The 27,956-nt window shown below is 39.4% G+C and overlaps 2 protein-coding genes across 3 annotated transcripts in view; both read right to left on the bottom strand.

Moving 5' to 3' along the window:
• Nucleotides 1-27,956, bottom strand: part of INF2 (inverted formin 2) — a 312,339-nt gene that overhangs the window by 210,334 nt on the left and 74,049 nt on the right. The gene's annotated exons all lie outside the window — the stretch shown is intronic.
• ADSS1 (adenylosuccinate synthase 1) lies at nucleotides 327-27,078 on the bottom strand. The gene is made up of 13 exons (XM_056493353.1): nucleotides 26,829-27,078; nucleotides 14,957-15,059; nucleotides 13,597-13,659; nucleotides 12,817-12,867; nucleotides 12,408-12,474; nucleotides 11,916-12,023; nucleotides 11,452-11,533; nucleotides 10,436-10,562; nucleotides 9,377-9,531; nucleotides 8,104-8,228; nucleotides 6,327-6,424; nucleotides 5,048-5,197; nucleotides 327-3,644 (listed from the first exon to the last, which is right to left on the bottom strand). The coding sequence occupies exons 1-13, from the start codon at nucleotides 27,012-27,014 to the stop codon at nucleotides 3,592-3,594; spliced, it is 1,368 nt and encodes a 455-aa protein (XP_056349328.1). The 5' UTR covers nucleotides 27,015-27,078; the 3' UTR covers nucleotides 327-3,591.

Below are 27,956 nucleotides of genomic sequence, written 5' to 3'. Positions count from 1 at the left end.
TCACATCAGTTCTGAACCAACTTTTATTGCAAGAATTTCGGCATCACTTAGAAAATTGTATTTTTTCTTCATAAAATCATTGGTCACTCAGGGGAGCTAACTAAAGATGACTAACCACAAATCCCAGTGGTAAAAATAGATCTGTGCTCAGTTTGTAAATGGGAGGCGAAGTTTATGGAATTTGTGAAATTTCTGAAAATTAGTAGACTGAGAGAAAACATACATTCATTCATTAATGCTGCTACTTATTTTCTAAAATTCATGAAATATTAAACCAGGTTTTTGTATGAAGTTTGTTAAAAATAAGAGAAATAGAGACCAAGCACTGTTACTTTAAATCTGTTTTAATACATCTTCAAGGACAAAATAAACAGGTGTGGATCAAAAACCATCTGAAAAAAATCTGCATAAGGTGTAAGTATAGATTGCACATTACTATGGAAATGCTTCATTTTCTTTCCTCTTATAAAGTGCATTATGCCACAACTGTAAGACCTTATACAGCCAAATTTAAAAATTACAAAAGCTTCAAAATTCTATCCTGAATGTGTTAGGACATGTATAATTGACTAGGAAGGCTATATTGTAAGACTAAGTGTCAGAAAATATCTCAAAAACATTACTGTGCAGGAGTGAATCTGTAATTGTACTTTTAAAAAACTATAATCTTTACCATAAATTTTGGCCTTTCAGTAAATGTTTACCCTGATTCTTCCGTACAGATATTAAACCAGATGATGCATCAGCCAGTTTTAGCCATTATTATTGAATTTGGCTGGGGAGAAAGAAGTAGTTAAATTTATCACAGATTGTTATTGAATGAAATTCCAAACAATACAAAATAACATACATGGAAAACAGACAAAATGAAAGGAAATTTAAGTTAAAATGTTCCTATTAAGCACTGTGTCCCTCAGTAGATTAAAGAACTTTCTGATAAAAGCCTGAACTTATTCTCATTTAACTCAATGACAGCACATGTAAAATTTAATAGGAGTAGAACTTTTATTTTAAATATCCATGCCATGAAATGAAATGCAGGATATTATTTTTATGGTAACAGAGTAAGTCATGAGATAATTGCCTATTACATCATGCTCACTGACAACATCACTGGTTTTTTTGATGAATCCTTGAAAGCAAGGACAGGCTGTGTGGATCTAATGGATACTTAATGGAAAAATGGAAAATAAAAAGATCAGGTGGAAAGTAATCCTGTGAAAATTACGCTATAAAAGCAATTGTCTTCAATATACCAAATACTCAGTTTAGAGTAGATAATTTAATCCAGTTATCCAGCACACCAAGGGGCTCGTTAGTCACTGTTGACTTTGCCTATAAATCAACCAAAGCTTAAATACAGCAGCCACCTCCCAGCACAAATGCATGGAGGGAGATGGGGCCAAGAAAAGGGACAGATCTAGATCATTCAGAAGGCAAATGTCACAGGGTTAAGCCACGTGAAAACAAAACTTAATTACTGTATCTCCAAGCATCTTTATGCTTAAAGTACCTCCTACAAATGAGGCACACTTCACAGTGCTTGTGATAATTAGCACTTAGCAAGTATCTTTCAGGAGTGCTTCACAAACATTAAATAAGGTCAGAAATCCCATTGGTCTTTCATCAGAACAGCCATAAATACCATGGGGTGAGCTTCCTCCTCAATTCAGATCAAGGACTGCAGGGCTTGACCCAGGGAACTGCAGAAAGCAGTGTTGAAGAGTCGAGGATGTATTACTAATTGTAATTTTACAGATTGCAAAACCAGCAGCAGCAAGATTGAACAGTTTGTCAAAGATGGACAAAGGAGTTAAAACAGAAGTAAGGATTCACAGCTTTGGGATCTTTTCTGTTGGATTTTTTTAGAGAAAAAGGGTATTTGCTTGTGCATTAAGCCAGACTGCAAACAACTGGGGCATGGAGAGACTGCACCAGAGCTGGATGGTGTAAGAATTCTGCCTTACAGGCTGCCTTACAAGCAGCAAAACATCTCTAAACAGTTACATTTAGTGCTTTGCAGTGGTACTTTTAGAAGTGTTTTTGACACAAATGGCTTTGAACATTATCTGCCATTTGATATTGAGTGAGGTGAGACAAAGGGGATGAGTATGGCATAAGATCCTCCTGACAGGTTTTCCTTTTTTCCCCATTTCTAATGCCAAGTCTTATCATCTCGTACCCTTGGAGTTACCATGTCAGAAAAAGGCTGTTTTTACACACTGCATAATGGCATCACTGAGGATGTGATGCCATTTCCAAAGCCCATGGGAATGACACAAAAATATTGTTATAGCTCTCAGAGACATATATAAAAAAGGAACATCTACTTGGAGAATTTCGCAGTTAGGGAATAACTCCGTCTCTAGATTAATCTTTTTCCTCTACAAGAGGTAGGCTTTTTTTGAGAGCTTTTAATGCATAATTATTACAAATTAGAAGATCCACAAAGAAGTCCAAGTACATTCTTGGAGATTGTGGGACTTCTCCACAGTTTCTGCATGTCCCAACCCTGGCTGCCACGTGTCATCCCCTTCTATAAATAGGCATTACATTTTGCTGAGGAAGGTCAAAATGTGTGAGGGGTGTAAATACTGCAGCAGTCATCATTGAGTCATGCATTGATTTATTCTTGGAAACCTATGAGCTGTGGAAGCAAGTGCCTTACAGAGCCACAAGTCCCAGGCTCCTCAACGGAGTACCACAGTAGAACTTGGGAAACTTCAATCACAGGACTAGCAGGAAGAAATGTCCCAGGTTCATGGAGAAAAAGCAGCGTGCTGTCTCACTCCTCTCATGTGTTTTGTACTCTGAGGTCTCTATTCCTTCCCCCTTCACTCATTCCTTTTCCTACTGCATAAAAGAAAGGCCACACACTTGATAATTTCCAGTCTGTTAGTACACAGAATAGTTCAAGGAAGTATTACACAGGTCAGCTTTCTCCAGTTTGGCCCCTTTACAGATGTTATCTCAGTTACTAGGATAGGCTTTGTAATAAATACATTTTACATTTTAGCTGCTCTCCATTCATTTTAGTAGGCTATCAAAAACATTATATAAAAATTACACATAATTGTGTTTGCTTTGCTTTGTGCAGTCAAAAATACCCACCTAACTTTGCTGTATTTTATGAACTGAAAATCTTTATAATTCAACCAATTTCAGTGCATGGTATCTGCCCTAGTATTGCCAACCCAAATACACAGATATTTTAACATTTAAAGAAAAAAATCCAAGCTTCACAATTCTAAAGTTACCCAATAATTACTGGAAAAGGCTTAATACTGGTTTCAGCAAGGAAAAATACTATATAGGTGTAAAGTACTTTCAAATAATAACACGGATCAGTTGAAAAAAACGATTTCCCTATTTTGTTAGGAATACTTTTTTTGACTTTTTAAATGATGGACACCAAGGAGATTTTACACTGAAAACTTAAATAAAATGTTACAATACAGAATATATGTTGTGTTTCTATTGAATTCCTAGAAGAATTTGTTTGTTTTAAATAGCATTTCCATTTAAAGAGGAAGCAGTAAGGAACCAATGAACGCCAAGTTGTGCTTCTCATCAGTGAAGTTCTTCATTTGTTTAAAACAGCTGGATCATCGACTCTCTTGATTTCCCAACTCCAACCCATTTAACTAGGGAGGAAAACACATCTGTTAGAACAATTACTGAGGGTAAATACTATAATCAATGAACTGGAATAATTTTCACCTTTCATCATGCTTCACTACAGACTGACCAATTTTAGGAAGGAAGTTTCATTGTCAAAAATCCCTCTACTCCAGCTGCACTACTGGACTAAAAGTGCAGTATACTGAAGTTTGAAAGCATGAAATAATTATACCATAAACACAAAGCATTGCAGATGGAAGGCCTAATAGAAAGTCAGGAATGTTTGTTGCAGGTTTAAGTGCCACTGTTTTGAGTGACAGGATGTTTAGCTACATCCCTGCAGAGAGGAAGCCACAGCTGTGCCAGACTCTGAAGTCTGCATGATGTGGAACAGGAGATGCCAGTAATGCCTAAATACTGTAATATCTTTAAATGTAAGGATCTAACCATAAACATTATCCAGTGTGAGCAGCCACCCCAAATTCCACACTGTAGCTGTTCCACTGCCATTTTATTGCCCATGGTTGGTGGGTAGGTCTCCTTTAGCCATCAAACCTAGCAAGGCATCCTGACTTTACACAACAAAGCAGAGGAATAAAGGTAAGGGAGCTGTATTTACACATCCCTTGTGTGTCCTTGACTACACACAGGCCATTCTCTGAGTTTCAGCCTCTGCTATCAGATGTTTCCTGATCCATGATGGATACAGGAATTGCCACAATTGTAACCAGCCTGTACTCCACTGATGTGACCTTTGAGGTGCTCTATGGGAAACAAAAGCACACATGCCAGCTTTCCAAGCTTATTACTGTGGAAATTTCCTTGTAAATTCCACCATTCATGCCACACCTAGCTCTTGGCACATCTAGAGCTCTGGCAGTTAGATTTGAAGAAAACTGGTTGGCTTGACCTTTGCAGATCAATGATGTTAAGATTCTCATTTTTCCAAAGTGGAAGAACTGGGCTAAGCAATCTGACGTTATGTTGTACCTGTTATGCAACACAATTCCTTATATGAGTAAGAATGGAAAAAAATCTCAAAACAAAGACATCTAAGTTCAAACAGGGATGCAGTGCAGGATGCAGAGAGAAAGGGGGAGATGAGAACATCAGCCTAACTACACACTGAAACACGGTGCACAGACCCCAAAGTTTTCACTGATAGAAGGTGGCCATTGGCCAAGAACAACACATGTTTATCTTTCCTCTGGTTAAATCCTTGTCAGCAGCAGCTTGGAGCTCTCTGCAGCACTACAGACCTGCCTGCTGAACACCACCCTTTGCTGTCACTTACCCCCATCAGCCCAATCACTGGTACTTTCATTCCCTCCTGCCCAAATAAAGTGACTTCCAACCAACAAATCACTTTCACAGAGCTGTGTCTGTATGCTGTGGCATCCTCATATGGACATCTGCAGAGGTTTACCTGGCACTCCAACATGGTTTTCCACACAGCGGATGTAATTCTGGGCCTTGGGTGGGAGGTCCTCCCATTTTCGTGCTCCAGTTGTGTCAGTCTTCCACCCAGGCATTGTTTCATACTCTACTTCCACCTTCTGTAGTATTTCCTGGTTAGCTGTGGAAGAACAATTTTTGTCACAGTTGATTTTAGCTGCTCTGCCTTAAGAGAACAGACCTATGGCTCTTGACCAATAAAATCTTTTGACAACAATTAAAATCTGATATATGAGGAAATAGTATTTTTACTAGTATATTCAATCATTTACTCCTTTATTCTTAATTGAGGGTAGAGTCTGACACTTGGGAAGATAAATCTGATTTAAGAGGATTGAGGAATGCTGTTATCTCTTCCAAAGACTGTAGAATGTACTTCATGCTGTCAACATGGAGTAAACAACAACAACAACACTATGGTTTTATTTTTGAGGAAATAAGATTTTTTGAGGTTTACAGTACTTCCACTTTTTGGTTCAGATTTGCACAGAATAAAAGAGTAGACAAGGCATTACTGTCTCAGAGAGTTTCATATTTACAGAACAAGGTTTAATCAGTCTTGTGAAAAACTCTGATGTCTACAAGCTTTTCCCCATTTGAATTCTCATTGTGTCCACAGCCAGGAACCTCTGAGAGTGGGGGGAAGCTGGCTGCTGCCAGTCCACCCTGGGCCTCTGGAATCTCCCATACCTCCACAGAACAAACCCCTTTTCCTGGAAGACAACACCACTAATGTGAAAAATTATGTATTATAACATCTAAAAAGTGTTAACATGAATCATTATTGAGGGGACAATATATATATTTTTAATAAGTACAGTGTTGTTGCTGTTAATAAAGCTTAATAAAGCTATCCAGAAGGAGCTTTATTCTGCTTGTTTCCATCTCATTTTTGTACAGCTTTTATTTCAATTTTGCTTCATTAAATGCTATTGCCAATGATACACATTCACTGACTCAAGTCTTGCTAACTTTCAGATCCCCCATTTTGCCAATAAAAATCAAATGGGACAACATATAGAGGCCCTAACACAAGATTTCATTTGTTCTGAAGTTCTTGCCATTGTATGCAGATGCAAGGTAAATGGAAAATGCCAATGTAATGGTACAGCCACCTTTATATAGATACTGCAGCTCCATGAACTGCCACAGAATGTCTAGTGAAAAAGAAAACAAGTCTGATTCTAAAATGCAAAATCAGCTAAACAGGCAGGAAATATAAAAATGAACACAGAGGTTTAACAACTTACCTGGAAAATATGGAATTCTTTTTCCACCCAATTTGTAGGCAACACCAATTTTAATTTCATCAAGGACATCAAGAATATCCAGTTTCGTTAATGCCAAACTGCACGAAAAAACATCAGTTAGTTACACACAATGAATCTCCTTTTTAATACTTTCCATCATTTTTTCCCCTTTCACAAACCCAGCTCAAGCAACCCAGCCAGCAGAAATACACAAATGTATTAAATTATGAACATTGTTAACTGGATTCACGCCTCTGGGATGAATACTCAACATTTCCAAATGCTTGGCTGCTCACACAGGTGCACAGTGTGCATGAAAATGCACTCTGACTGTGGAAAGTGGCACCTGCTGGGCCTGGTTTGGATGGGTATGACATCACTGACAGTGACTATTTCTGTTACTCCTACAGATTCACAACTCTCTGACAGACTTATTGAATAATTACACTTTTATAGCAGAACAAGCATAGTCTGGTTACTAAAACCACCTGTGCAGTTCATTAGGAAGGATCCCATTCTGACTTTCAGTGCCTGGGCTGTGCTGTCTGTTTAATGAACCTTATTAATTTTGTGAATGAGCACACTGGGAGACAAAAGTGGGACCTCAAGAAGACACTGCAGTAGTCACTGATCTGAATAAAACTGCATTTTATAACTAGTCAAATTCTGCAGAACAACATTCTAGATGTTTCCTGACAAAAATCTGAGCAGCTAAGAATTTAGAAAGGTATGTGCATAATAGTCCAGGCTGTATGTGTTTGGTAAGTATGTGATGAATTAAAAGATTGAGTGAAGAGTCTTTTTGAAAAATAAGCACCATAGACCCAGTTCTTCAACTTTTTTAATCTCCCCAAGTTTTTTAGCTATCACAGTTATCAGAGAGGATATAGTTTTGTTGATAGGAGTGCAGTAATTGTACATAGCTGAAATGAAATGAAACCTAATGCCTTCTTAAAGTTTTCCACATAAACTAGAGCTGCACAAATTAAACCAGAATATAAATTCAATTAAAAAAAACCCCAATGCTAAAAACTCCTTTTGATAAATTAATGAACAAGACAATTGTTCCTTTGTAACATTAGTAGCATAAACAATATTGAATTCTGTTTCAGTCTATAATATATTAAAATGCTCAGGGTCATGTGTTTGCATATATGGACAAGTTTGCCAGAATGCATCAACCAAGGAAGCCACTCAGTCCCAAATTAAATAAAAATTAGCCCATTAAAAGCAGAATTTACAACACAATATTTGACCACACCTTTGTAAATAAATGAACCTGTTGAAACTGAAATGAAAGTTGTAAAAGTTGCTATACCCTTGTTTCACTCCATTAATTTTACTTATCAAGGCAGTGGCTCCAAATGAGGAAGAATTGGTTCTACAAGTAGGATCTATTAGATTCAACCAAACCTCAGACCCAACAGGTTTTAGACCATGGCACAAGTCAGTGTGAAAGCACTGGATCAAAAGCACTAGAAAATCGATAACCTGGTCCAATCTACAATGGCCATCTGATAAAAGCAAAGTGAAAACATGCACCAAAAAAATCACAGCTGTCATGTCATAAAATCACTTAATTTGAAAAAAAAAAAAAAAAAGCCAAAGGAATTAGATTATTATTAGCATTAAGACAATTCTCAGTTTCCCACTGTGCATTATTGTATTGCTTAAAATGTGACACTTTACTGGACTTATAATAATGTTACCTACATATTTATTCTGCGAAGCACAAAATTATCACTTCCAAATGTAGCGCAAAATCTTTGATGCTTACGCAGTGAATCCGTTGATCATATGAGCATATTTCAAAATGACAAGATCTAACCAGCCACAGCGTCTCTTTCTGCCTGTAGTTACCCCCCATTCGTGGCCACGGGACTGTAGAAGATCTCCAATTTCCTAGGATAAGACAGAGAGAATGCTGATGGTGTTTCACTGAAAACATGGCTGGAAAACAAATTCAAACAAATATAGATTAATAGCAAGAAAAATACAGTTGTTCCAATTTGAAAGCTATTTTTCAGGGAAAAAAAATTACTAAGAGAGGACTAAGGTAGATAACAAATCCCCTCAAGCACAGGATTTTTGTATTGCAATCACTAGCATTTCAAATCATGTATTTAATGGACTTTTATGTTCCAAGAAGAGACTTTTCTTCCTTCATCTAACAGGAAGATTTCCTTGACAATTCAATCCTTTATAAAATTTTGTTTGCATTTACTTTCTTCATCTGGTCTTTTGACATCTTTTGGTTTTGAGGACAAGACTGTAAATGCTTGGGACAAGACCAATGCTTGTACAATGTCTAGGTCAAAACACCTAGGGCTCCTTGCTTCTACGACAGGGTGAGACTGCCAGCTGTTTCATTCAGACTGGCAGTGTATATACTGTGGTAAAAATAAAGAAGGAAGAAACTTTATGTTCACGATTCATAAACCCAAAGGATACCATCAACTCATCTGAGCCATTAGAGAAAGGATTTTAGTGACTAAATCCTTAAATCGAATTTGGAACACTGCCCTAGAGATTGCTGTGTACATAGCTCATAATCAATATCCTGAGCTTTCTAGTTTCTTGATAATGAAAGTACAGCGGACAGTTTAAAATAACCAAAATCTCTTCCCTTCTTTTTATTGACCCATTTGTGCATGACTGGCTGACATACACACTATTTATTCTATAAATCACACAGAACACAGGCTTTTAAGCACAGAAGTTGTTCTTGTAATTTAAGCTCTTCTGGGATGCACTGACAGTTCCAGTCCACAACAAACTCTCACCACTGAAATGCACCTAATGATGTTATGTAAGATGATGACATCTGTTTTCACATTGATCATTACAACAGAAGCGTGCTCACTGCAGCGTAACATCATCACACTCGTGCTTCTCTCCTCTCATAACAAATACCTTCAGCTCATAATGTAATTCTCCTCTCTTCATGGGTGTGATGGCTCAGCACTGTTATTACAGCGGAACAACCCTGAGCCCATTGCAGTGTTACCTGCTGCCAGCTGCGTTTAGCAGGCGTTCAGCACTGAACCTACATTGATCTGCTCGGTGGGGAAGGCGCCGATGCCCACGCGGGTGGTGTACGCCTTCACCACGCCGTACACGTCGCCCACGTGCTGCGGAGGAACGCCCAGCCCGGTGCACACGCCGCCCACCGTGCAGTTCGACGAGGTCACAAAGGGGTACGTGCCTGTCAGAACACAGCACACAGCCTCTGTCAGCAACGGGAGGAAACAAAACCTGACTTTTCTTTATCAGTTCAAAGAAGGTTTTCACTTCTATGTTTGGCTTTTAAAGCTAAACTGGAATATCAGCCAAAGAGGGAAGCAAATTCTTTTTATTACGTGTCATTCATCCTTTAAAACTTTCACCGAGGATTGCACACAAGGGAGAAATTCAAAAGCATCTCAATACTACCTCCATTAGGCATGGGATCTATTAAGTGATGCTTCTGCTGTGTAAAGCTTTTTTCAATGTTCTGCGTATCACAGAAATTATTTCCATTACATTCATGAAGAGCCTGGTGTAAAGGTCACAGTCTGGCATTCCCAACATTGTGCACAAGTGGCTCCGAGTATCTGCCACAAACTGTCTAAGTCTTAGGAGGTTAGTCATGGTTTCTACACTATGACTCTGGACTGGAGAATCTCTTCAGTCCTTTTTTTCTTCATTGATTTAATTAGACTTTTGGTAAGAAAGCAGAGCAGAGACCAACTGTATGGCAAGACTTAGAGGTTGCTGCACCAGTTTAATCCTTCTCCCAGCAGCATTGCAATGAGTACCTGGATTATTTGGAAATGTGCACACACAAAAAAAGCAATCAAGAGAAGAATATCTGCAGTGAAATTTCAGCTGCATTGGAATAAACTTCAATAAAAATCAATATTTAAACCCTAAGCACTTATCCTGTTAATGATACAATCTCTGTCTTAATGAGCTTTACTTCTGGGAGATCTGTTCCTATTAAGGAAAGACTATTTTGTTTCTCTATTTTCCTGCTGTTTGCAAAGTCAATATAAACACAAATCAAAATAGAACTAATCAAAATAAAACTCATCTCTTAGGAGTTAAGCTGAATTTAGACTATAACTTACCAAAGTCAATATCAAGTAATGCTGCATTGGCTCCTTCAACAAGGATCTTCTTTGGGGAGCCATGAAGAGCTTCATACATAAAATACACACCATCTCGAACCATGGGTCTTATTTTTTCAGCATATCCCTGCAAATTGAGTACAAGTGTCAGCTTCCCCAGACAATAGCTGGAAGCAGGGAACACTGTGTTCATTTTTGAAAGACAAAACATACAGATAAGTCTAAGCTTCCAGCCTCAATAACTGTGTTTTTTGGAAAAATACAAACATTAGCTTACACTCCTTTCAATCTATTGAGCCATTCATATAAGAAAACATGACTAATTATGGCATTAGAATGCCATAATTTCTGTATAATTTCTGTTCACAGACATGTGGTATACCTACTGAATTTTGTTGCTATAGTCTTTAGATAGTGTGTCTATAGTCTAGTCACACTGAGAATGTGACTTAGTCCAGGCACCAAAAGAAAAAGATATCACTCCTTCTGAACATTAAAAAATATCCTCAGGGTGTCAGCTCTGAAAACGTATAAGAAAAAACTTGGGAAAGGTAAGAAATATTTTTAACATTCTCTTTTCTTTCATATTCATGAAAACTGTTTTACCAGTGGCTTTTTTGGATTTATTTGTAAAAAGACAATTTTCTTGTAATACCAGGATCTTGAAACATGCTTCCACAAACAACTCTTCAGTAAGCAAGAAGTCCTACAGACATACTGGACACTAATTGAAGCCATGACCCTGCATTCTCTTGACTACTTTGATACAACAGTCATTTTAAACAACATTCCAAAAAGTAAAATATTGTAGGAGAATTAAATCCTCCACAAAGCTTACATTAATGCCTACAGTAAAAGAGAACATTCTACTACAAAGCATAGCTAGTGTTTATTAAAAGCTTTTGTAGTAATGAACATATGCATTTTTCATCTAAATTAGCTCAGTAAGTGGTATTGGTACACTTTATTTTTACATTTTAAAATTAAAATTAATATTTCAAGTGATAAATCCTTACCTTTAGCTTTTTCAATTGTCCTTCTGTATCAATTTCCAATGTGGGAAACATTGACTTGTATTGTTGTGCCAGGTTTTTAAATCTGTAAAAAAGTGAAATTGTATCTATGAGGAACATAGTCACAGAATCACAGAACCTTTGGCAAGAACTCAGTTTATATTATGTACAGTATATACTGAAATCTATAGGGGGAAAATACCCAGGGCTCTTACACCTCAACCAGTGCATTTCCCAATGTTCAGAATTACATTTTAAATAATGAGAAACTCTGTGAAGTACAGGAAATACACACACACACACACACACACACACACACACACACACACTCTTTAGTTTTCTTCTCCTTCCAGACAATTTAGATACAAAATTCAGAGGCATATTTAAAAACATCTCCTTAAAAGCAAATCTGTCAGGCAAAATGTATCACTCTTTAACATAATATTTAGAAATGGAAATAGTTGTACCTTGAAGAAAATTCATCAAAGTCAGAGAGGAGGTCACAAATCCGAAGGCCTGTTCGTGCAGCTTTGGAAGAATATGTTGGTCCAATCCCCTTTTTTGTTGTGCCAATACTAAATAAAAAGAAGCACCCCCCAGCTATTGTATAAATACATGCAAAAATACACTTTATGTCAAGTAATTTTGTCAAAGCTCACCTATAGCATATACTGGGCAGGATATCTGAGACATAAAAACATATTAAAGTTACATAATAATAAATATATAGCAGCTTTCAGGCTTTGCATAAGTATTGCTAATATTCATGGCATTCAGTAAAGCATGAGGCCTTGAGTCTGGCTGACAGTTTCACTAACATAAGTAGGATCAGAACTAGTAGGAACAGAATTAGTAACATCAATAAGGCTCTTCAGAGACACACACAGCATTTCTGTTTTCCAAAATTACACTGATTTTCCAAATTTGTATAACTATTAAAGGGTGTTGAAAATATTTACTTTTTGCCTTCTTGAGCTTGACGTTGCACTTCCTGGAGTCCATCTACTGCCTGGTGAAAGTCAAACACTGTAGTGGAAAATCAAATGGATATAGTGAGAGAAAAAAGGAAAAAAGTATTATTTAAATCAGACAACCATAATTTCAAGACAAAGTGCCTCTGCTGTCCTTGACAGTGCACAGGCCTCCTCAAGTGAAAACACATTGAGTATTCCCTAAACATTGTGAAAACATGAAAAACATCACTCTTCAGTGGATGCAGATTCCATTATCATGCTTCAGATTAACTCAACATAATAAGAACCTGTGTTAGATTAAAAACATAGCTGCTCTGTGGAATAATAATTTAATTTAACATCATGACCTGAATAATCATTTGTGAGGGTTTTCCCCCATTCAATCTTCACCTACCTATATGTGCTCTATCTGATATAATCAGTCTTTTCTCCCAGTCTTTCAAACCTGTCAAAAGATGAAGAAAGAAGGATTTCAGCTGTGCTGTTTGGTCGAGCTTTGACATTTGCTTTTACTTTTTCTGCCTTTTTGCTTGTTTATATGGCTTCTTGCTAAGATAACTGCAGACAAAATGGATGAAAACAATATAAAATATCAGCAATGTTTCTGCTGAGAAACTTTTCTCATTTCTGACTTATCAGCTTTCTCATTTTGGTATGGACAAAGATACTTCTTAAATTCCAGAATGCTGTGGTTTACATAAAATTCTTTAAATAAATATTCTTGTTTAACTTGCTACACAATACATTACTTAAACTCCTTTTGTGCCACAGCAAATAGAGAAACATAAAACAATCTAAGAAGTAGAGGATCTTGGAAGGTCAGAGGGTCTAAAGCCTTGCTCAAAGCAGAACCAACTGACTTTATATTTGGGCACAGAAATTTTGGGTTAAATCATCTCTATTTAAGGTCAAGGGAAGCTTAGCACACTTCTTAGGATTTATTTTCCATCAAATGTGGCATCAAATGCCATAAAACTCCATGGAACACATGAAAAGACTGCTTTTGAAAACACTCAAGACTACCACACATTTCAACATTTTAAATACAGTTTCTTCATTTAAAATCCAGAATGTTATTACTGCACTGAATACTTATGGTCAGAATCAACAGCTTACAAAAACCCTCAATCTGGCTGCCAATATAAAGGTAGGTTAAAAATTACTTGATACAAACCTTTCTTTTCATTCTTTTCAGCTTCTTCAAACAGGCCTGGTAAATGTATAACCACTCCATTACCTTTGGGAACATAAATGATTTATTTTAAAGCAAGGAATAAAAGACTTATTTTTAGGATGCAAGGTCTGTAAACACTTGCTGTCTAAAATTGTATTTAAAAAGCAAAACTAGATTTCACACGAAGTGATCTTGAGAGCTTTTTGGATAAATCCTGATTTGGGGTAAGCAGCTGCTGGGCTGCTAAGCTCAGGACAGGCAGAGCTGGCCTGTTTCAGGCATGAACACCAGGCTGCTGCACAGCCAGCTGAGGTAAGCGGATTCTTCTCTTTGTTCATGGGGGACTTTGCCCTGCAACTTCAGCCTCAATTGTTCACAGGGAAAAGCTCAAAGAAGTCCCTGGCCTTACCACACTCACAAGCCTGTGTGAAAATATTGAAATTTTCTTCAATATTGCGGTCTTTGTTTTAAACTCAGCTCAAGCTAATGCTGTGATACATTAGCAATGCCTTCTCCCAGCTTTTGAGCTACAAAAGAGAACCCACAAGAGATGGAGAGCAGCACTGGCGAGACAGGGAGGATTAGTGATGCAGTGGGCTGGAAACAGCTGCTGCCTCCTTCTTGGGAATGTCAGAAATACATGCAAGAGCCTGTCTCAGCCTAAATTTAGCATAACTCAAGATACAGTCGTTACTAATTGACAAGGGAGTAAACAGGAAAGCAAGACAACGTACCATATTTAGCTATGAGAGAAAAAAACATGTTTAATAGATTCCAGTTATCCATTTGGAAATTATTAAATGGAACAAAACTGAAACTCCATGATTCACTGGAACTTACACTGATTTCTTGAGCAGTCTGTACACAATTTCTCTCATAAAACTTTGGACAAGAGGCTTAAATTTGCCTACCATTTAAACATGAGCTTAATGTCCAGTGAATGCTGCAAATCTTTTTATGATGCCATCTGCATCAAGTATCTTTATAGCAAAATACAACATCACCCTAAACAGCTGGTGGTGTGAACAAAAAGGGGGCTGGATGATGACCTCCTAAGTAGAGAGCCTTGCATTTGGGGCCAGGAAGTCAGTAAAGAGATGTGAGAGATAATTTTTATTATTCATTTAGCTAAGTCCTGGCATTTGTGTGCTCAAAGAGTAGCGTATTTATTTCTGAAAGTATAAAAACAGAGTGCAAGTAGAGGGTGGGGTCCAAACTTTACCATCAAGTATAAGGAACACGGTAAGATGTTCTTGCTTTCAGTTTTCTAACAGTGGAAGCTAAACTGAGGATGAAAATAGAGTAACTCTTCATGTTAAAGCAAATCTGAGTTTTTAGAGTAAGTTCCAAGATGTCTTACCAATAAAAGAAATTGCCTTTGGATTAATGATGCCACTAGGAAATAAGTGAAAATCATATTCTTTCCCATCAACAACCACGGTATGGCCTGCATTATTCCCACCCTGCAAGAGAAAGAAACATGTGAAGAATAATGGTCTAAACTCTCAGCAGACGAGTTGGCAAGACCATCTTTTTTTATTTATACACATCTTTGATCACTGCTTTCTCACAGTTTCTTATCATGTTGCAGCATTGTAAAAAGGACTCAGACAGGACAGTGAGGGGGTCAAAGAAGTTCAGCAGTACTTTGTAGAGTTATGAAGCAGAAGCTTACCATGAAGTCAGGGCAGGGCTGGGGCACAGCAGGAGTTAATACAGGAGTGGTGGCATAAGCTAGACAAGAACTTAAGCTTTCTGGGAAAAGAAATTAACAACCAACCTTGGAGTCCTTTCTCTGACATGCCTACACAAACCCATCCTTCTTAGGCATCTTCTGTACATGGACATTTCCTTGAGTTTAAGCCCAATATTTCCCTTTGAATGGAAGCTCTTCCCACCTGCCCAAGCACTAACAGCCACTGCTTCTCTTGGTGTGTTCAAGACAGAGGCTCTTTGTCAGGTTGGAAGCATTGCAGACTTAGCAGCTTCACTGAATGACCTTGCCAGTCCCAGAATATCCTGAGTTCAAAGGGACCCACAACAATCATTGAAGTCCTACAGAGGATCATCCCAGAAAATGGTCAAGAAATGATCTTCCCAGTTACCACCACCACCACTTTACGGAGTCTGCTAAAATTCATGATTTACATGACTATCCACCAGAACCAAGAATAGAAGCTGGTATTTTCCTTAATAAATGGCTATTCCACAAACAGCTTTAAAAGAGAATGATGTGGCAACACAGAAACTTGGAGAGAGGTGAGCAAATTAAGGTCATGAGTTGATTTGACCAGAAATGTTAAGAATTAAAGGTCCAGTTTTCTCAGCAGGCTTATGTCTTTTCCCCCCTGTCTTAATATAACTTTACATGATATTTAAGAGGTCTGACTCTGGTGGATTGCACTGGTTGAAACACTGGTTTATTTTATTATCAGGCTGAGAAAAAAGCTAGTAACTTCTTCTGGGACTCCCAGTTTCCTCTTCTGCTCACCTACAGATGATGGCAAGAGGGAAACTTTAAAAGAATTAATTCCATCATTTAATACCAATATAACCTCTACTACAAGTAACAATTTCCTCTTTTCCTGAGAAAATGGGGAACCATTTTCAAGCTGCTTAAGTATTTGTTGTCACAATGTTATAGTTATACTCTTCTTAATTACAATGAATATGAACAAATAAAGTCAGGCTTGAGAACTCACAATCTGAGATAACAGCATTCCTAAATTATAGTCAAAGGTATTTTCTTGTATCCTGAAATTTCAGAAGGTGGGATACACTAGTATGAGAATGCTTATGAAAGACAGTTTATGCTTTTGGAAAATTTCCTGAACAACTAACACCCAGACAAATGCTCTTTCTTTAGCAAATGCTTAAAAAGGGAAGTTAAACAATCAGCTTGTGAAAGTTGGCATATATAAAAAATGCTGAAGCAGAGAAATATCATCAGATATTGTGCATCCTTTAATGACCAAAATCTCTGCTCTGTCTCTGGATAGATAACATACACCAAAAATTCAGTGAACAGACCACCAAAACCAGCATTTCTCCAATTAAAAACTAGTATTGACATCTCTGGAACTGCATTTTGCATTGCTCATGTTTGTCTGGGTTTCCAGACAAGTGTTTTCCAAGTATATTTTTACAGCTCAACTAATTATACTTTTATAAATATATCTGAAGCAGTAGCAGAGCATTGAAACACCCAAGAGACATGATCACACTTGCAAAACATTACACTGGTCTGATGAGATATTTTCAGTTTTTTATGTGGTCATCTCAGTGATTTCTAATGTTCAGTTACATAGATTTTCTAACAGCATATTGGCAGCCAAACAGCTGAGCTATTAAAGACATCTACTCCTTTTCCAATTTTACTCCAGTTCTGAGCATCAAAGTCATTTATTCTAACAAAATATTAGTGAACCTTAAATCTCATGTGGGGTTAATTTGAAGACTACATGTCCAAAGGTGCAGATGACTGCCTGGTACACTGCAACTGTGTGAGCTCCCCTCTTTCCCTCAAATGCTATTCCATTAAGGTGGTGGGAACACTAATACAGTGAGTGACAGTGCTCTCTGGAGCCTCAGGATGCTTCCTCTTGGACCAAGAAACTTTTGGAGCCTCTGCTAAGCCTTTGTTTCAAACACATGAACACCATAAACTTCATTTAATATCCAGACTCTGCCAAGCAGCACAGAGCCCACCTGAAATTTATCTTCAGTTTCCTGGGTCCCTAGAGTTGGGATCTTCAGATCTTAAAAAAATGTCTCTAACAAAGGGGATTTTAAGGCAACAACTTCTGACAGATTAATCATCAGTGCCATTTTGGCATGATCTGTTTTGTGAAATTATGGTATGACTAGAAATAAGTTTCTGTGTAGACTAGGCATCCTCTTGAAGCCCTTCTACTGTAGGAAATGCTGTTCCCAGGAAGGTACCATGAGGGAAGCTGCTCCAGTGGCATTCATATACACTCCTCATATATTTCCCCTGTGCCAGGGTATGTCCCTTCCACAGCCACAGTGGGGTCTGTGTTTATTTAAATAATTTTAAATAAGTGATTACATTGTACTCAGATAAAATTTTATTTTTTCTTCTTGAAGATTTTAATCCATATTTTCTGAAATTTTATAATCCAAGTGTAAAATTACATATTGTGTCAGTATTGGAAGAAGAAGGAGCTAAACTACCCCATGCAACATTATATGGTCTTTTTTTCAATACAACACTTTATTTAAAAAGAAAATCCATTTCCAAGCTTTTTATGTACTGATCTAGTTGCAGTATTGGATTGATGCACTGATGTACATTGATTACAATTCAAGGGTGCCTGAACACCAGAACTGCATCACTATGCTAAACTGAGAAGCTATATTTTAGTGTTAACAATTGTAGCTGGCATGAACAGCACCAGGGAACTGATAATTATTATGAACAGGCTGCCAAAGGACAATCATTGTCTTCATAGTAGAACTTACAAAAGCCATGAAGAAACAAACCCACTTCCCAAACTGCTTAAAGGCAGCTGCTTTGATCTGTATTGTTTTAGAAATCATCTCCCTATTTTCTGCAGCCAAAATATCCCAAGATAGAGAATTTCATTTGAGAGCAGCCATGAGGCTGTCCAGTACCTGCAGCAGGAACTCAATTCTCCCAATTAGCCTAATGATAAATGTTTGAACAGGAAGGGTGTCCTGATGCTCACAGGTGTTTCTGTCTGCTCTTGCCAGGTAAGTGGTGTGGAGGAGTGTTAACACGTGCCCTCCTGGTTGGAACATCTTTCATTTGCTTAGTGCTACTCACAATGCCCAAACACAATTTGATTAAGTAGACTTATATGAAAAATCATCAGATCACATATAAAAACCTTAAAACTGGAGGATAGTTTCAAACTAACTAGAGTGTGAGCAAGAAACAGGTTTATTTCTGATGGGTACCAGAGAGATGAGTTCTCACCCTCTTCCAGTTAACAATGGGGAAATAACAGAAGCTGGTTCCTGAAGATCTGCAGCAAACACCACCATGGTGTGAGTGACACACCAGCAGTACACAGAGCTCCTCAGCCACTGCCACATGCAGTGAATGTATGAAATGTCACAACCAGGCTTTGAATAAACAAATTAGAAACAAAAACGTAGTTGAAGGAGATATCTGTGCTAAGAAGCACATGGGGCTATCTGAACACAGTTTCAGTACTGGCTGATATGCCTGAGGCAAACCTTGTGTGTATAAATGGGAATATCAAGTAGGAGTAGAAAGATTGTATTACCTCTCCTTTTGGCAGTCATGCAACTGCTACTAGAATACTGTGTCCTTGGTACAGGGGACAAGATTACAAGTTGATCCCCTCTGGCATTATTATATGAATTTATAATCTATGAATTGAAATACCAGCCACAAAACAGCAGTTTAGGAAGCCTTCATCTGAAAACAAATGCTGTGACTCCCGTCTCTCTCTCCTCATAAATGTCCCAGTAATACTAATTCCATCCATCAATGGATCAAAATATTTTCTGAAATTCAACTGTATCTGCAGGCCAAATACCTCTCATCATATTACCAAGCAGGCTACAAAATATTTGTTTTGTTACCTGAATTGAGTAATTTTCTTCAGTTTATTATAGCATTTATATGTGAATAAATAAGAAGGAACATTGTTATAGAAATTGTTTCTTCTCTTTACAATTAATTAACAATGGCTATATCTAATTTACATCAGCAACTGCCTGGAACTAATTTGAATAAATGTAGCTAATAAGTGCTACCAGCATGACTGGCTCTGACACAAACTTTATAATAATGCAGATCCATTGACTTTCATGGGATTTCTTTTATTTACACCGTTGCAAACAAGGTTTGAGCATCATTTGTATTAGAAAAAAAAATCCAGTCAGACAAGTGCAACACATTAAGTGCTTTGTACATGTAGACCCTTCAGAACAATGTCACTGAATCACCTGTGTGTGAAAACTTCTGCCAATTACTGGAAGTGCTGCACATTCAGCTGGAATGTTGTTGCTGTAGGTGCTTGTTAGTTTCCCTTACTGGAAGCTTTTTTTGCTAATTTTTTCCAGTTTAACTGTTGCCAAGTAACACCCAACTCACTCCAACTCAGGTTTCAAGAGGTGGACCACAACTTTTTTTTATTTTTTAACTCAACCTATTAGGAAGAGGTGGGTTGGGAATAATCAGAAGTATCCTTAAGACCACAAGAACTGAGGGAATGGTGATTTTTAAAGCTGAGGTGGTAACAAACAACTGGTCTGAGCTGCAAGTTTGTCTCCAGGCCCCAACCACCCTCAGCCAAATCTAGTTTGTTTGGCTCTTCTTTCCCAAGACTATGTAGCAATAATGACTTCAAGTATAAACAATTGCACAGAACTGCTCTGACTCCTGCCCCTTTGCTGTCTCAAAGGAGCAAAATCCATAGGATCCCACAGCCTCAACTAAAATAGCGATGTCTTCAAAAATTCCCAAATTCCCATGGGAAGAGACCTTTTAAAACCTCAAGAGATAATTAGTAAAATTATTCGTAGCACAAATAAACCTGAAGCTTGTATCATATATTGCACCAGTAATGTAGTATTATTTCTTTACTACAAAAAATGATCCTAATTTACACAGCTAACCTTGGTCTTCCTAAGCATCTGAAAAATCCCACTGGAAAAGCCAAGTCTAATCCAACTCAGATTTTAAACAACAATCTGTGTAGGCAAATTAGACACTCAAACCCTAGTTTTTTTCTCTCAAACTCATTGTTTTGTCAAGTCACATCAAAACAACATACCACTACAACAAAATATGTATTTACTCCAGCAACAGATGCAAAGAATATAAATTCAAGGTAGGAAATGCTACAGTGGAAAAAATATTCTAAGGCTAGCAGAATACTAAAATAAAGGAAATCAACCATGAAAAAACCTAGATAAATCTGCTTGTCTTTAATTCTCTCTGCTGAAGAAGTATAGTCATGTCCCTGAGGGAAGTAATATGATCCAAGGATATGAACATAACTTTTCTTATATCTGTAAACAAGTTAACAACAGGAATGAAATAGAACAGATGTAATTTCAGTTTAATTTTCAGCTGTTTTCTTTTGATGCTTGTAGAGGATAATAAATTCATCAGGCTTTATAAAGGGGATTGAAAATTAAGCTTGCTTTCTTATGGAGATTTGGAAACTTTAAACCTGACCTTCTCATACAGTATTTATAATCCTGGTGGTTCTGAGATGATCTCCCTGATGCCCAAAGGAAAGGCTAGTTTAAAATAGCAGTGTCACCATGTTGTTCTAAAGCCTAAAATGATATAGTGTGGCATGTAAGTATGTATAGGCATAATGAAAAATAAAATCGGATGAAGTACCTCAGAAGTGACAGATCACTACAAAAAATTTTCAAGTTTGGAAGGGTGGACTACTTAATCACAGCTAAAGAAACAACTCACACTTAAATCCTTTCCTGTGCTGAATAGCAAAATAAAACTTACTTGTGTTTTTGCAGAGAATCTTGCAAAAATTGTCTTAGAAACCTGTATGAGTATACATGCAAATGGGATTATCAGCCTTTCCAAACATCTGAGAAATCAAAAACACCAGTCCTGCAGTCAGTGCACATGCATGACTTCAAGGTCATCAATCTCTTCACTGAAGATCATCAAGCACTAAATCATTAGGAGATTAAAGTCTTTCCATGCTACTTTATCCTGCAGGGAAAAATTACACTAAATATCACAGTTAAATCTCATTGAAAGGAAAGCAACACATGACACACAGAGAAAAACAGCCAACAAGCCACTGTAACTCCACATAATCATCACATAAAACCGCCCTAATTTAATCCCTGTTACAAACAGTTCCAGTAGCCCATGATCAATAGGGACAAGTCACAACAACGTGTGGCTGCTTCCCCTGCCCTGTCAGCAGCAACAGAGGAACAAAGGGAACCTCCCCATCTCGCACCTAAAGCGCCCAGAGAAACTACTCGTCTGGCATTTCTGCCACGCTTGGGTTTTATTATTCAGTCACTTGCCCACAGTACTTTCCTTTGCATTCCTCAAAGTACTGTTACTGAAATATACAATATTTACATTGTATTCATTAAAACACTAACACAAGGAAATAGGGAAACCTACGATAAATATACAATAGTTACTTGTATGGAAGCATTGGGCACATCTCTTCACCCTTAAATTGTTCCCTAATATTGCAATGTTTCCTCAAACCCAAAACATTGCCAAGCTTTTTTTACTGCTAAGACCTTCTCAAACTTATTTGTTAACATCCACTACATAGAGAAAATAATCCACTCCACCCTTGGTTTATGACCTGGGTAAGCCTCTCAGTCCAAGTAACTGTGAACTTCTCAACCACAACAGATCTTAACAGCCAGTTTTTCTGGTACCCTTTTCAACCTCCTCAGCTTTTCTTCACTATTAACATCAATTGTAATTTTTGCCCATGTGCCTCAAAAGACCAGATGATCTCTGAAAATAAAGCCATTCTTAACTTGAAAGCACAGATTTGATAGAACAAACACTTTTAAAAGTGACTGCATATTTAATGCAAAACAGAAACTTTCATATGAGAAGCTTAAAAAAAATCTAATAGCAGCTCTTCTTAATACAATCACATTCTTCCTATTTGGTGTTGCTTCTTACATGTCAGTTCTTAAGGAAATGCAAATAACATCAGGCAGATTGCTTCCAGAAGGCAGAATTGTCACAGGACTGACACATCCAGCATTGTCATGGGCACACTGAAACAGCAGTACCAAATGACAGCTTGAAAAATTTCTTAAAAACTGCCTTGGCCTAGTCCCTGCTGCTGAATCACTGCCACTGGTGTTGGTGTGAAGGGAAGAAAGACATTCATTTGTGTTGCAGCTGGTTTACACATCTATTCAGTAACCATGATTGTGATCTACAGGGCCTCTACACATTTAGTAGTGATAGCTTTCCTATTTTTTTACATTAAGCTTTTGGAAAATCTTTCATTCCCTTTGAATTTTTTAATCAAATTGTTTATGGGCCATTTTTAGTGAAAAGTTATTACTACAGTGTGCCTTGCAGAGTCTCACCTTAAGGAAACAGCTAGAACTGCATGACAACCAGCTGGCCTCAGTTAACTGAGAACTTATGATGTGTGACTTTTTAGGAACAGCTCTAGTCCAAGCAGGCCCTCTGGAAGCACACCACCTTGGCCCCTTGGCACTTGTGACAGGTGACTGTTTGATCATACTCCAAAACTGATCTGAGAAACCAGCTAACTAAAAACCTGGTAGCAAACACCAGTTCAGCCAGCTAACACCAGAAGAGCCACCAGTTCTAGCTTTGATGGTAGACACAAAACAAGGAATGAGGGGATGTGAGAAATGTACATCTGGAATGAAAGCTACCACAGATAAGTCACGATCTGAAATCATGTTTTGAACAACACCAAAGCAGTCTTCCGATGTTATATGTATCCAAATTACTTCATCTGATACTCTGACAACATGCTAAGAGGCCACATAAAAAGTGAAGTCACATCTTTCTGTCCAATATTCTTAGTTAAAAGCTTTAAACAAATAGGCAAAACCTGCTCTTTAAAGAAACAAAAATTAAATATTTGCCATTGAAATCTTTGATTTCACCCTTTCCTAAAAATATACCAAGGATTAAAAGTATTGCATGGCATAATGTGACAGTTCCATGTCCCAGGAGGCCACAATAAGAGAAAAATATTAGTCTCTAATGTTTTTCTTCTGAATGTCTTTGCTTGCTGAAAGAGCAGTTTAGAGGAAAAAATGTTATTGATGTTCTCCATTTTAGTTTATTTAGAAATACCTTTTCTGCTTCTTTATATGGGTTTGTTTGCCTGTGTATCTGGTATTTTAATGAAAGCAGCCTGTGAAAAGTTTTGCACAGCATCATCCACAAGAATATTCAGAGTTTTACCGTTTCTGAAACATCCTCTTTCACAAAGAATGCTACAAGTATAAAGGTGAAATGAAATAAATTACTTCTGGGGAACTAATAACTAATATTTAAATTAGTGTCACTAAATGGTGTATACTTAATAATTTTGAACTCAGACTGTGTGTAATCTAAGCACTGGTCAACAAATTAAGTCAGTAATTCATGTGCAATTCTGAACACTCAGGAAAATTACAGAGGCTGGGGTTTTAATGCAGAATTTTCTTTTACCATACTTTAAAGCCTCCCTTGTGCCTGAGATGGAATTCTATTGCCATTTATCTGCTTGCCTTTTTTCCCCAGTATCCCGGAAAATAGAATTTAATTTCCTTTACAGCAACTGATGTCACAGATTATTCTCATTAAAACAGCACACTAAAATACTTGTGAAACATTTAATGGAAGTTATTTCATTTCATGGAAACATTAGGGAATTACTGTTTTTTAAAACCCCTTCAAACTTCAGTCTGGTCCTGAATTGATATCCCTACACAGAGAGGAGGGCAGCCTCATCTTTTTTAAAAGGTTAGCTCAAAGAGTAATCTACTGGAATGAAGAATTACTGTAGCTGGGACATTACTTCAGAAGACCCGAAAATCCGTTTTTCAGATTTTAATTTTCAAGCTTTTTCTACTTCCATTTTACTGAGGACTAAAACAAGCTGTTCAAGATAATTTCCATCAATGTCTCAGAAAATGGAGTGGACAAGGCATCAGGTAGTAAGTAACATTGTCAATCACTATATTCTAACAAAGTCTGTGCAAAACATTTTCTCTAAAATCTCTAATGAGTCAGTCATTCAGTGTTTCTTATTTAAGAAATTGCTTTTAATACACAAGTGCTATGGCACTGAAAGTTCTTCTTAGTTTCCAGGAGCACTGTGAAGCAGCAAGTTTCTGGTCCAAAGATTGAGCTTTCTCATGGCACTACACAGCATTGATGAAGTTCCCCTCAAAGTGATTACACCTGAAAGTTAATGACCTGCTATTAGCACACTGAGAACTCATCAGTACTCTTCACATCCTTAAATATGTGCATATCTTTAACAGGCTTCTAACAAAGGCAAAAATCATATAGCATTATCTACTTGCATTATTGGCTTTGAAAATATGAAATATTAAATTAAAATGGCACAATCAAAATTACCAAATGCACAAAACACCCATTGAACTACTGAAAAAATCCAGTTCTCTTTAAAGTTTCTCTTTACATAATACTTGCCACTCAAAAGTAAATCATGACTCATATTTTCTTCTCCAAATGCTTTATAGTGAGCCCTGAACTCTAATCCTGAAGATATCTTCCTCTAACCAGCATATCAGGAATCCTATTATAGTCTCACACACGGTGTATTGGGGAATACTCTTTTGAACAACTCTTTTCCTAGCTCCACCTGCCTTCCATCCATCCTGGTCTCATCATGCTGCAGAAAGATCATCTAACATGCCCAGCAGCACATTAAACCATCCAAGCCATCAGCCTTTTGTTAACACACTGACCCTTCTGGCATGCTCACACACACACACACACTCCTGTATTCTTCAGAGGGCATTCTGAGGCTGCACTTGGGGGCCACTTGCAAACTAGCTCACTTGATGGACAGCAAATCTGTCCTGAAAGCAGCTTCAGGGCACCCCTCAAAATTGAGCCTAAAAAGAACCAATGTGACTCCTCACAGCAGTAACAGTAACCCCATGAGAAGGCACTGCTTGACTCCATGAAATGCTGCTCCTCAGCTAAAACTTTTAAATTTTGTTTTCCCACCAGAGCAATCCCAAGACCGGAGTTTAAATTCCTAGTAATACATTGCTGAGGGAGGCAAGGGGGAAATAAATATGGAAAAAAAAACTATGGTCCTGGTAATGCATTATTTATTAGCTACCTTTTGCAGGGAAACTTCTCCCCAAGGTGATTCAAGATCTTGGGAGTTTTATGTCCCAAATGAAAATACTTCCTCCACCTTCTAAATATTTAACCTGCATGATAACATTTATTTACATAATACACTTAATGAGAAAAATGTCCTTGGATTTATTATCTTGGATTCAAGGATGTCTGTAGCTTTTTAGTAGCTATCGTGCATTTTAAAGCAGAATAAATTTCATGGTACATACCAGCTGAGCTGGACTAAACTGACTACTTTTTAATATGCTCACACAGTTTAAAGGGACAACAGACATTATTAGCTGTATTGGTCTAATATGTTCATTACTAATGTTTGAAAACAGTTCTTCAGAAGTTATTACCATTACTGCTGCCCATCCCTGGGGGTGTTCAAGGCCAGGGCTTTTAAACAACCTGGTCTAGTGGAGGATGTCCCAGCCCATGGCAGGGGGACTGGAACTGGATGATCTTTAAGGTCGCTTCCAGCCCATTCTATGATTCTATCTGGAATCAACTGTGTGTCTAATTTGCTTTATATGATGCATTTAAATGCATTGTTTTGAGAATGCTTACAATCTATTCAACTCAAAAATACCTTATAAACAAAGCCATGCAAGATGTTTCCTGTTTTCATGCAGCTCTAAATCCTTATTTTTACATAACTCGGGTTTCCTCCCCCCTATTTTACACACGCCCAATTTTATTTTATTTTATTTTTTTAAGAATAAACTTCCAAGCGCTTTGCAGGGAACACAGCCCGCCCAACCAAAACAGCCCCTGCAGTAAAACTTTGGCAGACTGCTGAGGTTTATTCCGGCTGGCCCCCAGGCCGGCTCACAGCGCTTTTCCCCGGAGCAGCAGCAGCACGCCCGGAGTCCCCCCGAGCAGCAGGGGAACATCCCCGCACGCCGTGACCGCACCCCGGCCGCGGGGCTCGGCTGCCCAGGGCCGGGCAGCGCCCGCAGCGGCTCCTCCCCGGGCCCCCGCCCGCCGGCACCTCGGGATCCAGTGTCGCTTATCGTGAAGGGTCAGCTATTTATATTTATAGCTCAGGGCTTTTTTCTTTCCGAGTGGCATTTGGAGGCGCAGACGGGGTGGGCCGGGGGGTGTGTGTGCGGCACAGGGCTGCCCGCCCGGGCACGTTCGCGTCCCGCCGCCGGCTGCGGGAGAAGGACGGGCAATGGGAGGGGGGGAGACCGGCAGGAGCGAGAAGCGGCAGCTGCAGGGAAAGAGCGCTGGAGAGAGGAAAGGCGGAGCAGCGGGGAACAGAGGGGACCTGCACGGGGAGGAGGCGCCGGGCCGAGGGGAGCCGGGGGAAAGCGGGAGCCAGAGGGAACGCAGGGTGGAGAAGCGCCGAGGGAGTGGCTGATAGAGCCGGCCCGGCACCCACCTGGCACCGGCACACAATGTCCGACTCGGTGGCCAGCAGGTCGACCACCTTGCCCTTGCCTTCGTCTCCCCACTGCGCTCCCAGCACCACCGTCACTTTGTTACCGCCCGGCTCGCTGCGCGCCCGCTTCAGCCCGCCGGTGGCGGGGTGGCCGCTGCGGTCGTTGGACGCCCGAGTGCCCGACATGCTGGGTGGGAGGGTGGCTGTGCCTGTGGCCGCCGCTGCCTCGCTCCCCGCCGCCGCCGAGCCCTGCGCGCTGCCCGCGCCGCGCCGCCGCATTTAAGGGCGCCGCCGCCGCCGCCCGCCCCGCGCTCGCTGACGTGCGGGGCCGCTGCCCCCCGGGCCGGGCCGGGCCTGGCCTCGGCCGCCGCCGCCGCGCTCGCACGGTCCGCGCACAGCCCGACCCACCGACACACGCTGTCACAGGAGCTCTCAGGCTCACAGACCCCTCACACACACGCTGCTCACTGTGCTGCCTCACACACAGTCCCTTACACACACATTGCAGACTGTAGTGCCTCACACACAGTCCGCTCACACCGTGCACCCAGAGCACCCCACACACTCACGGTCCCCGCACACCCACGGTCCCCTTGCACACAGGCACAGCTGACAGAGGCTGTGGGACTGAGGAGTGCACAGCCCCCGGGCATGCATGTAATGGGCACCTCAGAGGGGTGCAGGCCATGTCGTCGTCAGGCAGACATGAGTCTGAGATGAGTCTGGGGTCTGGACTGACATGAGGCTGTGAGGTGCTGTCACACAGAGTGAAGCTGTGTCACTCTGTCGGGGCTGCATGGCAGAGTCACAGCACACGGGTTCAAGGCATGTGGCTGTGGCAGCAGTCAGGCCTGTGGGGCCATGTCACACGGATGTACAGACACGGATGTGTCGTACTGAGGTACGTGACTGTCACTGTGACACTCACAAGCACTGTCACTGTTACTGAGGTGGCAGGGTCTAAGGCACAGGAGCTGTTGTCCCTGTGAGGTACACACACACACACACACACATGCAGTCCTGAGATGCGTGACCCTGTGTCAGACACACAGACAGACAGACACTGTGGAACACAGGCCGCTGTCACTGCAAGACAGATGTTACCCTGAGGCATTCGGGACTGTTGCT

Source organism: Oenanthe melanoleuca, chromosome 5, assembly GCF_029582105.1.
Source record: "Oenanthe melanoleuca isolate GR-GAL-2019-014 chromosome 5, OMel1.0, whole genome shotgun sequence".
In the NCBI taxonomy this organism is placed as follows: domain Eukaryota; kingdom Metazoa; phylum Chordata; class Aves; order Passeriformes; family Muscicapidae; genus Oenanthe; species Oenanthe melanoleuca.
The sequence above is the reverse complement of the archived record's forward strand: the minus strand, read 5'-3'. Positions and strand labels throughout refer to the sequence as shown.